Source organism: Neopelma chrysocephalum, unplaced genomic scaffold, assembly GCF_003984885.1.
Source record: "Neopelma chrysocephalum unplaced genomic scaffold, ASM398488v2 Primary Assembly neopelma1_78, whole genome shotgun sequence".
NCBI lineage: Eukaryota > Metazoa > Chordata > Aves > Passeriformes > Pipridae > Neopelma > Neopelma chrysocephalum.
Window position 1 is genome coordinate 568,117 of NW_020897739.1, and position 14,263 is coordinate 582,379.

Below are 14,263 nucleotides of genomic sequence, written 5' to 3' on the forward strand. Positions count from 1 at the left end.
ATAAAAAATCCACACATGGTCTGGAGCGGGGAACAGCTGGATTTCATGCATTTCCAAAGAAAAAGTTGTTTTGTGTGAATGTATGAAAAGTACTAGAAAACGTTCCTTATTCTGTCAGCTTGCATGGCTACAATCCTGCTTTTTAAATTCCTTCTGATGCTGGAAGCATAGTACTGCCTGTATGGTGAGGACAGGAATCGCTGGAGCAGCTGGACAAATTTGAAATCCTTTCATTTAAAAAGAGCATAACCCTTTATGTTCCTGTAGGACAACAGCAGAGACTTTATACATTCAGGTAATAAGGGTTGTTTATTTGGGAGTGAGGGATGGCAAGGAAGACGATGGCTTTCTGATTCCAACATTATTACTAATGATAACCACTAGAAAACTCCTCTCCTAGGAGGAAATCCCTGCTCCCCATAACTCATTCAAGAAAAGAAAACAAGAGCCCAAGAAGCTGTGCCAGAAGGGATTAGTGTGTTCTGTTGTCTTAGCCCACACACCACATTTTCACTGCCTTCTGATAGTTCAGACAGTGCACTTCTGTTGGATTTCAAAATAAACAATCTTCTTTTCCTTGAGGATTGTGAAGCCCAAGTACCCAACTTAAGCCCTTTCCCTTATCCACAAAGAGAGCTTACTACCAGCTGTGGGACAGCCTTGTCTGTCTGAACCTCACAGTAAAAGAAAATGATCTTGACTTGTTTTTTTCCATGCCAGCACGGTCTAAATGCAGAGAACATTCCTGCAGCAGACGTCTCCAGCCATTTGGGCAAGTACCCAAATAAGAAAGAGGGAATGCTCTTCTCAACACAAGAGTTTCCTTTCTGAAGTTTCTATCCCAACGCTAAAGTTTGTCTGGAAGGAGCTGGACTCCTCGGGTGACTGTGGTGAGAACACTGCAGAAACTCCCGTGCTCTAAAGACATTCTGTAGCCCAGTCACCATCTGGAGGAGAGAGAGGTCCTTGTGCCAGCAGTCCCAGAGCAGTCGGCCTTCCGTCACTAAGATGCATGACACACAAAGGCTACTGTGCTTCCCAGAAGCACTCCAAGTTATGCTGATGAGAGATGGAGAACTCCCACCACGCCCCGCCCCAAAAGCTCTGGATGGCACAGAGGAAGACTGTGTGTTCACCAAATACACCCAACGCTTGCCCAGCACCTCCTGTTCTCCCTGGTGCTGCCAAGAGGTGCTGTACAGGCACACTTCCTCCGGCGAGCGCACACAGGAAGCCGATTTAGAAACAAAACCAACCAAAGGGCAAAAGGAAGAAGAGGGAAGCGTCTGCGCTCCGGCTGCTGGAGGCCCTGTTGGGAAGGGACGCTGCTCCGGGGCGGGCGGCGGGGCAGCAGCACTCACCTTGAGGTCGCGATGGACCACGCCCAGCTGATGGCAGTGCAGCACGGCCTCCAGGATCTGCTGAATGCAATGACTGCATGCAAACGCCAGGGGCGCCTGTTAGTTCCCAGCGCGCGCCCGCCGCCCGCACGGACACGAGGGCGGCGGTGCCAGGGCGAGGCTGGGCGTGGCCGGGCGTGGCCGTGCTCCCTGCCCCGCCCGGCCCCGCCCAGAGCCTCAGGCTCCACATGGGGGGGGTGGCAGTGAGGAGACACTGGCCTTGGGTCTGGTTTTAATTCGATACCGATTTTTAATTTAATACCGATTTGTAGTTTAATGACAATTTTTTAAGAGGGAAACAATTTTGCCACTAATTCATTGACAAGGTCGTGATTTTTCCTCCTTCCTGACTCATAATGAAAGCCTTGGCAGAGGCATTAAAAAATTGTAGGAAGGGTTAGAAACTGCAGCGGGCGTTGAGGTAAACCCAAACTCCCCCCTTCGAGGCAGGTGTTTGAGGTCAATGATTAACTTGTGGCCGTCCAATTTAGGCGGCAATTAGCGTCACTCGCCTGAGGGCTCGTCATGCCCTGTTGTTCTGCTACTGCACCCCAGGGCCTCAGCACAGCGGTGGTGGCGTTTACATCTGCAAGCTGACATACATCACAGCCAAGGTTCACCTCCGTGTGCCCACACAGCCACACATGGACAGCCCCGACACAGCACCGGACACGGCAGACAGCACGGGGGAAATCCAGCGCCTTGGAACGACACATTTTTTTTTGGGCTACCATTCCCCCTTTTGCCATGATGTATATTAGGCCTGTAGACTTGCAAACTGGAGAGAGGCGTCATGCAGTATTTGTTGGACCGGTTGTTCGGAGGGTGAGAAGGGTAGGCAAGGGAACATCGCAGACAACCCACCCTCTGCCCCTGCCCAGCAGAAAGAAAACCCCAAAATTCTTATATCCAATTGATGGGCACCAGATACTGACCTTCAGGTCTCTGTGAACTATGCCATTTAGATGACAATGATTAACACTTTCTAGAATCTGCTGTATACAATGACTGCAAAGATACAAGGGCAGAATGGAAGGGAGAACATTTTAAAGGCACATAATCACATTAAATACAAACTAAAATAAAACAAAAAAAAAGGTAAAGAACAAAAACAATTTTACACCTCTTGACAAGTCTTGATTGCACTTTGAACTGGATATTTCCAGCTCCAACACATCCAAAAAACAAAGCCAAACAAAAAACCAAAACCAAACCGAAAAAGACATTTAACATGGAACATATGACACCTATGAGACAGAATCATTAGACTGTATTTTCATTCAGCAGTATGGAAGCTTTTTCCAGTTTCCAAAAACTGCTATAGGCAAAATAAACTGGAGGCAATAAAACAATTAGTGGCATGTTTTGGTTTTCTTAATTTTTTTTGTGGTGAAGTTAATATTACAACAAGTGCTGAAACAGGAAAATGCTCAGAAATGAGATGATATACAGAAAACAAATGAAACAAAACAAGTCAAAAGCTAAGGAAAAGCAAAACATTTTCCGTTTTGAATAGAATGGTTTCTTTAAAACTATTAGTAGAATAAAGCCAAGTCATTCAAAAAGGTGGCATGCATTTTCATTTAAAATAGTGTCAAGCTTTAGTTCAGTTAGGAGTCACTTGTGAAATGAAAATCCGCATTAAGAATTTAGACAAATGTTTTCATTTGGTGCTTTCAATAATTTAACTAGCACCTATTTTTCCATGCCCAGGTTTGCAAGTTTTGGCCAGCCTACGGTGCCAAAAAGCACAACTGAATTATTCATCTCTGTGAGCACTGGAACTTTTGCAGATGGTTTTTTTTGGCACCACAAAAGCTTATAATTTTTAAGATATCCTTGTGGTACAAGTGAGTGATGATAAGTAATCCATAACAGTCAAGAGCCGAGGATTTGATACTGCTCATCCAAAACGTTTTGACCATGGAATTCAGAAGGAATGGTCATAAATCAGTAACTGGAGCCCAAGCCTGAAAACCCTTCCTTAGGCAAGTAGTTCCCAACTCACTGACCTGGGCTGTTTGTGTGAGTACTGACTACTGGTGTGAGGAAGGGCTTGCAGGAGCAGACCAGTGTTACATCCTAGGATAGGCATCCATATAGGACATTCACTACTTCTATGGGGTTACACACATACACACACGCTACAGAGATATAGAGATATATATATATACATACAAACGTATATATATATAAATATATAAAATACAGAGATGCATCATAACTAGATATTTCACTTATTTGGTCAAGTTTTTACTGCATATACAAAATGCATATATATATATCCTATATATATATATATATATATATATATATGCACAGCCCCTTCCAATATGTCATAATTCTACAACAGAAAAAATCATCATTGCAATTTTTCCTTTTAAATCCCAAGTACCTTAAAATCACACAAGGACACCACATACTGGCCTTTGGCATCAGTATTCGAATTTTTACTTGAATCATAGCAGGAAAAAACAATTTGAAATTTTTTTAAACGTAGCTCCTCTCCTTTGACCCTACCTAAACCACTAATTTTGTCTTCTGTTCTACAGCTATGTGTTGTTCTACATTTAAATGCTTAAAGCAATGATGTTTCTACCGTTCTTACAGATGTAGTATGGGCAAAAGCAGGGAAAGCTTCCTAATATTCAGAATAACTTCTTGTCTGCTCACTGTTATCCTACCACAAACAAACTAAGTTGTTAGGAACACTTAATCCTTTCCTGTCATCTGCTGAATAATTCCAAATGTAAAGGCATCATTTAAAATTATAGAAGCTAAATATGTATCAGTGGTGGTGTGTGACTAAAACCACATCAAAACATGTGGATTGTTTAAATTTAGTTTGAGATTAGTTTCTGTGAAGAGTGTAGTGGTAGAACCTATATTGAAGTATATTACTATATTGCAGTAATTGACCACAATGTGGAAGAATCATAATTACATGGGAATATTTAAGATTTATTCTTATATGAGGGCAAACAGATTCTGAGATGGAAAAGTGGTCCTGATACTTTATGTCAGCATGGAAATTATGATAATTGTCAACTTATTCTTCAAGTTTTTCAACAAGCACTTGCAGAAAATTGCTAGAGATTTCATATTTGAGCTCAGACTATGAGATGCACAGTATAATTGCTTATTGATGAAACACAACAAAAATGTTTAAGTAGGAAAAGGAAATCAGCGCTTCTGGACTGGGAACAAAAAAATGATATTTAATGTAAAATTCTTGTATTTCGAACTCAGATCAGCAAATGTAAGAATCCTTGGGTGAGATAACTGAACTGGTATGTCCAGTTTGCAGAGGAGAAAAGAGGGTAATGTTTTAACAACTTCACAAATTTGCAAAGATTTTAACAATCTGAGGTGCAATTTTGGCTTTTTCAGATCAGCAGACATCGAGACTTCACGAGAGTTCTCCATCCCACAGTCATGAGTTCAAAATGCCAAACTGTGCCCTTCCAAGTCTAGGAGAACTCCAGGGGAAATCCTAGAGTCTCACAGACTGTGCTTGGGAAACTGATGCCAAACACCAGGAGATATTTAAGGAACTATCCTAGAACTATCAAAGGCAACATAAGAAAAACAAATGACTTACCTGGCATCTGCTTCACTATAATATTCTCTTGCAACTATATCTTCAAACAATTCACCTCCAGTGACTCTGTTACAAAAAGCAAGATGGGAAAAAGGAGATTTCCTAAGTGAAAACTAACTCGACAGGGAGAAGTCACAGAGGAATAACCAAAATATTTGCACAGAAATGCAAGAGGTGCAGGAACTCAGTGTAGGTCAAAACTCAACTCAGGTGTCAGAAGGGCCATCTTTTTGTGCTTTGACTAGAAAGAGGATTGCTGAGTTGGAGGGAAAGTATCAGTAGAAGCAGAGTTCCTTAATCAATTTAATGGCAGATTTTTTTCCTAGAAAATATTCAGTTATCTTTGTCCAGAAAGTAGGAATAGTTTAGTCAGTGCCACTTAAAATAACTTAAGAGGCATTAATAGTATGAGGAAAGAGCTGTATGATCCAGAGGATCAGTAACAGAATCAACTGTGCATCGTTGCATACTCAGGATTTCATTGTACAACCAGTGCTTTCATGGTAGGAAGTGGTTAAAAGGAAATAAAACTGTGTTGTTAGAGAAAATAAATACTGAAGATGAGCATAAACCAGGCTTGTCATAGAGGAGAGTTGTAAGGGATAATTCTGGTACAATAATACATAAACATGCAACATCTATGAGTAAAAATAAAGTTAAAATCAGAAGTTTTCTAGTAATCATAAACCTGGTGTAATTAAACGGGTTTTAGTGCTCTATTTTTAAGATGAAGATCAATGAGCTTTTAAATAAAATCATAAAACTTGTCTGCCTGTGTGAGCAAGGATGGACTCATGGAACAGGAAGACCCCTCCTGTGACATTTCTCTTCTATGGAATATGCTGGCATACTTTCACAGCCAACTGCAATTCTTCATATCTATCAGTGCTGTAATGAGCAGTTGAAAAGAGATGTAAACCTTGACAATTCCCACAGCCTGGAGTACCCACATGCCCAGGGTATCCAGAGCACCTGAACACAGCCTCACCACACTGGGTGCACAAACTCGTGCAATTCCTGCTTTCCAAAACCAAAATAACTCCTAGGTGAGAGATTCATGTTTGTATTCCATTACTGGTTAGGAATACAGATATTAGCACATTATATTCTCAATACATTCCCAAAAGTAAAAGCTTGAGTGGGCTACAAGATACTTTAACATGTTTAAAAATCTGTACTACGATGAGCACTGAACACAATTAAATTTAATAGTATTAAAAAGTTAAAAGTGAGCATGCTTGGAACCTTCACAACTGTAACATTCATTTGCAAACTGCTGTACTAACACTTCGAGGAGGATCCCAGCTTTCAGTCGTGTTAGATGATGACAGAAAGGACCTGCTCAACCAGCAGCATTGCTCCTTTCTTTGAGAAGGTCAGTTCAAAAACTTTATTTCCACGTTTTCAGTTACATGTGGGTTATGCCATTCTTTTTCTGACTTTGCACCCTATTGACTTTGAAGGTAGAGACTTTGAGGTACCAGAATGCTGTTTAGTACAAAAGCCTGCAGTAAAATCTGGAGAAGGTAAAATACCTTGTTGCCTAATTTGTATTCTCTTTCTTTTTGTCTTCTACCTTCCAGAAACTGGCTTTGGTTGCTGTAACACAAAATGTTTGATTGATGCATATTTTGACAGTCTCTCATATCTCCTTTTTGCATATATATTTGTCTGCCACGGTTCTGGTAAAGAGGAATAATTCTCAATTCTCGATGAATGAAAAAAACAAAGCATCCTTTGATCTTACTCTTTCCTAAAACACTTATTTTTGATCCAAGGCAAAAGAGAAAACAAAAAGCTTTAGTCATCAAAGTGCCTTTCAGTGGGAGAGAATATCAAATTGACGCTTGTTTTTCTGTAGCACGGAGGAAAGAAGGAGATATAAAATCCCACTTGCTGACACTAAACATTTGCTTGGTATTCAGAACCATTGTTAAACGAGGAAAAGATAAAAGCAAGAACAGAGCAGGTGGATTTCACTGTGACAACCAAACAAGCAGTCAACAATTCCCATGCTCTCTATCCGAAGGATACCTTAGGAATAACTCTCAGAACAGCTAAATGGCCAGAAGGAGGGAAGGAATAATGGATTGTCACTAATGCAGGGCCACCAAGATGGTTAGAGCCAGAGCACACCAAATAGTACAAGGACTTTTCCTCCTTGGTTGTTACTATAATTACTTATTACTAAGCACTTGTTGCTCCAAGAGTTGTGGAATTTCCATATCTATGTTGTTGCCTCCAGTGAGGTTGTATTTCATGACAGGACATTCCATGATATGAGCTCTAGGAACTTTCAGGGTACAAACTAAAAGCCCCTGGTTCTCAAATTCCAGTGGTTCTTTTATGATTTTCTGAAGAGCAGACTAAAGTGGCAACATCTAAACCACGTGGGTTTGTTTAAACAGAAGAGGTACAAGCAGCTTGTAGAAACACCAAGGACCAGGCATGTCTTTTGGAAAAACTGCAGCATCTCATAGTTACAAATATAAGAGAATAATTAAAAGGAACACACAAATTAGCAAAGACAGCCAAAACATCAGCTCTGCTGATGACCACACTGGCATAGTTTCCTCCTAGCTTACATTTCTGATTTCTTGAATTGCTTTAAGGTGCAAGGAAGCAAACTTACAAAACTACGGTGGCCACAGAATTTTTACATTTACCTGTGGCCTTTCTACTTCTGAAAAAGAGATGTTCAGGCACTTACCCAAGGCAAACACTGTTCTGCAATTAGGCTATTTTTTTTTGCATTTTTTGTTTATTGTACACAGTCTAGTCCCTCCACTTGGAATCCAAAAGCAACACCAGGATTCTTAATGTACCAATTGTTGCATCTCATCAAGTGCATTAAAATGTGAGACACTGAACATAGAGGATCTCATTGACTTGCACAAGAGAGTCTTCAAGTGCTACAGCTGTTTCCATTCAGATCCAGCAATTAATACTGACAGAATTGATTGGATTTGAACTCATCTAACATCATTAAGGCTGAAGACAGTCTCACTCGTGCTTAGCAACCGAAATGGGCTGACAGACGTAAATCCTGACTGCAGGTGCCTTGACCAGTGAGGGAAGAGGAGCAAAAACTTCATGAAGTCCATCATTAAATCCATGAAGTTCTTTGTTCAATGTCCATTTCCCATGTGGGTTTTAAGAGACTTCCACCTTCCCACTTGATGCTACAACTGTTCACACAAATGCAGGCCTGGAACAGAACACCTTAAACACTGTTTTTTCTCTGGATAAAAGTACAGCAATCCCTGAGGTACACAAGTGAAGCAACAGGCTTTTCCTTCAGAGTGCAGACATCTCTGTAGCACTTATCCCAAAGAGATTATCAGAAATTCAAAACAGAAGGGGACAATAACTGGGTTTTTTCTATCCACAGAAAAGGCAGTCTTCTTCTCTACTTTCTTACGTGGGATGCAGTCTAAGAGAAATTTCTAAAGAAACAGTGGCACTGAATCCCACACAGTCTGAAAGAAATCATTAAGTAAATGCCATGATGGCACGTGTGGGTGGAGTGACAGTGTTACACCACAGCCAGGCTCCTGTTGAATAAAAATTAAAGAAAGAAAAGCAGGTACTGGGCCTTTATGTTCAAGAAGTGCAAATGGTACCTTTTTTATTGTGGCAGCTCTTTTATGTACACTTCAACAAGGCACCAACCCACATATTTGTAACTGCACTAAAAGATCGAGTCTCACTAATAAACAGTATTAGTGAGCATTAAAGCAATGATTTCTTAGTCTGAATGTGAAAAATTAACTGTGAACGGGCATTTTTTGTCATTGGGCAAAAGTTCTTCAGGAATGACACCTGTTGCTTCTCCAAAGACAACAGTCAGTCTGCCAAGTTACTGCCTTTACCATTTAGATGTTTTCTTTGTTGTAAAATAAATAATTTTGCCGAAAAAACCACGAACAAAACGTAAAGGCTGTATATTCATGTTTGAGTCTGTTCCTATGTTTGTCCTGACAGGGAAACAGAGGAAGTTCCAGGCAGTTCCAGAATGCTTCCTGTAGGATCTAGTTTTCTGCCAAGACAGTATCTTTGGGTTAGGTATTAATTTTTTATTGCAGAATACAGGCTCCTATTTGTTCTGTTACTATCAAGATATAGATACTGGTATCTACAACTTTGAAGTTGTTCAAATGTTCTAGTTCACATGGCAATCATAATCCCCTGAGATAAGTCTGGCACTACACACTAAGTTTAAGGCAGACGTGGACTAACTGCAATTGCAGTGGGGCACAGTTTGGAACAGTACAGCAGTACAACAAGAAAATTAAAAAGCCACCAGTTTATCAAAGGGATATTGTCCCTAGAACTAAGAATTCTGCATGCACTTCTTGGAAATGTTCGGGACTAAGGAGATTTTTCCAATTCCACATAGAAAGATTTCCTTTGTAGCCCTTAAGGAAAAAAAAAAGCACAACAAACCCCAGTGCATGTCAGAGAACAAGTGTGTGTGTTGTGCCCTGGAGCCATTTCCAAGGCAACAGTCACAGCACTTACCTGGGATCCGCATAAGTCAGATAAAAACTCCTGTTAGGATTTGAGTCCTGACTCCTGAATGCATTCACTGCAGACAGACTATTTAGTATTTTGAATTGTAATGTTGTGTGTTTCTAGTCTGAACTCTAGTCTCAAAGAAGTCTTTATAGATTTCTCCTAAAACAATTAAGTGAGGAAATAAACCAGAAAGTAACCTGAACATGAAAGCACACAATTGCTTGTGGAAGATCCAGGTTCTCACTCAGCCATGCTGAATGCAAATAATTCTGTTTGTATGCTTAGAAATGAGCTGTTTCACATTTCTGGGGTAATAATGTATTCTCATTCTAAGCAGCAAAACCATGGCGGGCCTAAGAGAGCCACCTAAGATAGGTGGGTGTTTTATCTGTTAAATCATATATTGCTCTGGGTTTTATTAATGTTTCCTTTACAGACAACTGGCTTGCAGCAAATTCTATTTTCTGAGTAGTATGTCTGCTTAGCTTTGGCAGGTATCATTCAATTTTTACTTACGTACCTACAGTTTACATTAAAATCCACTTCGAAGGGAGATTTTTTAATAGTTTTTAAAACAGAATCCTTACAAGGACATACAAATGAGTTCTTGCACATGCAAATAACCAAATGTTACTGTCTTTTTAGCTGTTTAGCTATTTGTCCAACTCACTGCACCAGGACCATGCACTTCTCTTGTGAACTTGTATTTGCATCTCAAAGTTTAAATACCACATCCCCAAACTTGCTAAAAATATGCAAAACACATACTTACAAGTCAAAGACTAAGTAATGGAATCCTTCTTCTGATATGCTGTCATGGAGCCGCACTGTGGAAAAGGAGGGGAAAAAACATAAACACCGGTCACCTTTTTCATGTCTTTGATGCCTGTGGTTGATTTTGGGAGGGAAAAGAGGATTATAATTCTGCTACAGCTCCATGTCATGTTTACATACACCTGTGTGCCCAGATCTAAAGTTTTCCCTGAAAATGGCCTAGTCAGCTGCAGGTTTCATTTTGAATTTTAAGAATTCACATCACACCGTGGTGCAACTGTGAATTAAGTCCTGCAGGTTTTCTTAATTACTTTAAATGAAATTGCTATTTCCAAAGCTGATACAGGAAGCTTTGTCAGTAGTTTGATTCAAATAATTATCACTTATAGAACCAAATAAAAAAATCAGGTTAATCTAAAACTGATCTGTGTTCAAAACTGATCTGATGAACAAAGTGTAAAAGAAAAGGATTTCCAGATCTCCCCAGATGGTAACTCCATGTAATAATCTTTTTTTATACAATACATGACATTTTTAAAAAAATATTATCAAATAAACATGACTTTTTAACTTAATAATATTTAGCCCAGAGAAACATCTTGTGTTTACACAATACTGAAGAGAAAACCAGCTCTTGCCTGACTCAGTGCCCAGAGCTCGTGATGATTCAGAGGAGCCAAGTAGGTCTAAATCAGAATTTGTGGTTTTGGCTGGTTCTGTAGTCTAGATTAGTTGATGTTTTTGTGAAGTGCAAGCCACTCTCCCCCCCAGAAAAACTCACTGCTCACTAACAGCCTTCTAGTCACACAGGCAGAATGGGATATGATATTTGATTTCCCATATCAGGTATGGATAGTGAGAACTACCAAATACTTCTAGTGATGGAGAGTATTTGCTCCCTGCTGTTTTCAAAGACCTCCAAAACAACCCAGATTTTTGAAAGAGCTTCAGCAAATTGAGTCAAAGTGCTACATCTTAAAATTCAGAAATGAAACTTTGGTTTTAAACCCAGAGAGTTTTAGCTTGAGCTTGAATAACAAAACTAGAGCCAAGAGGATGAATTTTGTCTTGGATAGGGACATCTGTTACTAAGCAGCCCAAGATAGCACGATGTGAAGGGGTTTTCTGAAGCAGAAGGTGCTCTTGCTTTGTCACATCCTTTTCTAGAAGAGGGCTCTTGGTTCAGGGTCTCACAGAACCATGGCTCCATCCTTTCTGACTAAGAAAGGCCTGTGATTTGAGATGATGGATGATGTTTTTCTCAGCCTGGCGAGGGTAATTCCTTACTAGCCAAACTCGAGTCTGACACATCCATGGGGATATCTTCCTCAAGGATCATATTCTGTCTTTCCCTTTCCTCCCAAATGCCTGAATCACAGAAGTGAGATGGAACAAATCCTTCTCTGAATCAAGATCACATGCCCCTGATTGTTTCTGGAAAGGAAACCAGGCTGAGGCAGCCAGGGAAGAGCAAAACTGCCTTTTGGCAAGTGCTTCTGTTGGCTCCTTTGGTCAGTTCAGACACAGAGTTATGCCAGTAAATCTGCAAGGTGAAAATCCCAAATAAGCGAGGGCAGAGGAGAAGAATCCCTGGTGCAGACAAGGCAGAGGATCCAGAGGAAAGGCTGCACAACAGCACAGGGGCAAATCCAGCACACGTAGCAGGCAGGATTTCAGGCAGGACAAAGCAAAAGGCAGCAATTACACAGATTATCCATCCAGGATAAGAGCTCCCATCAGAAACTCACGCTGCCATTCCTATTTCCCCAGAGTCACAAAGCCTTCCTCAGTAGTAACAGTTCAATTTATCTTTTTTGAAAAGTTAGACAGTTGGACCTTATCATTACGAACTGGAGTTGTTCCCTCAGTGCTGTAGGGAACAAACACACGATGGGGTAGGAAGGACACTGGGGTCATTCTTTTCCCTCCTCCCTTCTGTAGCCCTGTGGTCACTCTCCTTCAGTGGGTTCCAGGGAAGGTGTTTAACACCCTCAGACAACAAAGTTGTTGCTCTTCAGCAAACCTGACAGGAAAATGCCTGACAGGAATCCAGGGAGCACACAGCTCTTTCCTTTAGTGAAGTACTGAAAGCTCGGGAAAGATCAGGAATATTCCTGACTGATTTTCATCTGAAATACGTTTCAGTCACCACTCTGCAAAAGTCATAATTTATAATTTTGAATAATTTCATATAATAGTTTTAGGGAGAACTCCCACTAGCTTTTTTACATTTGTACTTAGCTATTAGTGTGGGCAAGCTCCAATCTGACTGAAAAGTAAACTGATCTCCATTTCTTGACTTTTTGTGCTGAACTGTATTATTTTGTGTCTATTCCACAGAAAAGAGTTGATATAATGGCCAAGCAACCTTATTATCTCCTTTCTGAATTTCTGCAGTTAAAGAAAAAAAAAAACAACACAACAAAATAATAGTATTCCACATACTTTCAAAGCAAATCAAATTCTTCCAGGTAAGGAGTCAAGTCAAACAGTAAATAAAGTCAGAGAGAAATTCTCCAGGATAAAGATATTTAACCATATCAAACTTGCCTAAAACACTTCTTTGTGTGAAATTGCTGCAATGATCATTTTGCTAAATTTGGTATCATGGTACAAAGACAAATTATTTAAGGATAATGGTTTAAACCAGTTAATGATAAAGGCCCTCATTTTCCCTTTGGTACTACAGATTAAGATCTCTGGACCCCCAGAAGCACTAATGCTGTCACTCTGTGAAGTTTGATGTCTTAGGAAGTTACAGGGTCATTCAGCAGCAGTAGAGATTTAAAATGGGTTTCAAAGTCCCAAAAGCTTGTGTCACATTTGATAAAACATGCAAATTATTTAAGTTCCTGCCTTGCTGCAAGAAGAGTGAAAAAGGGACAGATGTGCTAACCCTCCATGTTCACTTCCAAAAGTATTTATGCAGATCTTACATAGATCATTCTTATTGGAAAAAAAACCCCAAACTTTCCAAAATGAACTTAATTAGTTAATGGAAGGAACTTAATGGAATGACTTAATTTAACTTTGGGGTTTCTGTGAATTGGTACCTGCCTGCCAGTAGGTATGGGATAAACACTAAACACAAAGTAATATTTTGCACATCTAAGAAAATAACACTCCCCATGCTCTGGTAAACAAAAACCAGTGTCATCCTGCAAGATTTACTGTCATTAAATGACTTAATGCAGGTCAGCAGTGCTGTGTATGCCATTAACAGGTGGCCTGTATTCAGCAACAGTGAATCAAAACTACAGAGCTTCCAAATTCATTCAGAAGGTCAACAACTTTTTTATTACAGTGCGAATTCATGGTTATTTAGGGCCAACAACTTGAGAAAAAATCCTATTCATTTGCATCTGAATTGGTATAATAAAAAATGATGGGAAAAATAATTGGGCAATTTAATATTTGGAAAGACTGCCTTTGTCCCTGAGGCACTGCAACAGCAAGTGTTGACTACTATGAACAAAATGCCATATATTGCAAAAATATTCATTTGTGACCAAAACCCTCCCCCGTGAAGGCCCTCACACAATAAATGTCTGTATTCTGATTAAATGCCAGGAATATTTACATTCTCTGCCTTCATTAAAGTCCCTCAAGTGGAGAAGTTAGTTTGCCAAACTGTTCACGTTGGTAAAAGACTCTTGCTACGCAGAAAATAAAAAATCATTTGTCAAAGTAGATAAAAGATTCAATTTTGCAGTAAGGCTGAGTCCAGGTACATGTCAAAGCAGATGACCCCAAATTCCCAATTCTTTTGTCATGATGAAACTCTTGCTTCATTCCTGCTGGGTGAGGACTGACTGACAGACTTTAAAAGTAGAACACCCCAAATAAAACTAAAAAAAAAAAAAAGAACACAAACCCAACAGGTATCCCAAAACATATAATTCTGTGTCAGGAGATTCCAGGGAGAGCAGTTGTAGTAACTGACACTTATTTCTTTAACCAGCAGGTTTTT

At 39.9% G+C, this 14,263-nt stretch overlaps 1 protein-coding gene across 29 annotated transcripts in view; it reads right to left on the reverse strand.

Moving 5' to 3' along the window:
• CAMK2D (calcium/calmodulin dependent protein kinase II delta) overlaps nucleotides 1-14,263 on the reverse strand; it is a 117,889-nt gene that overhangs the window by 42,983 nt on the left and 60,643 nt on the right. For 18 of the 29 annotated variants that reach the window (XM_027689882.1, XM_027689871.1, XM_027689889.1 and 15 more), the window contains exons 4-6: nucleotides 10,292-10,346; nucleotides 5,002-5,067; nucleotides 2,336-2,408 (exon numbers count right to left, since the gene is read on the reverse strand). In XM_027689882.1, the coding sequence (XP_027545683.1) occupies nucleotides 2,336-2,408; nucleotides 5,002-5,067; nucleotides 10,292-10,346 (194 nt within the window). Of the gene's footprint in view, nucleotides 1-1,361; nucleotides 1,435-2,335; nucleotides 2,409-5,001; nucleotides 5,068-10,291; nucleotides 10,347-14,263 lie in introns of all 29 variants that reach the window. The other 11 variants (XM_027689886.1, XM_027689875.1, XM_027689884.1 and 8 more) reach the window with 1 other exon arrangement.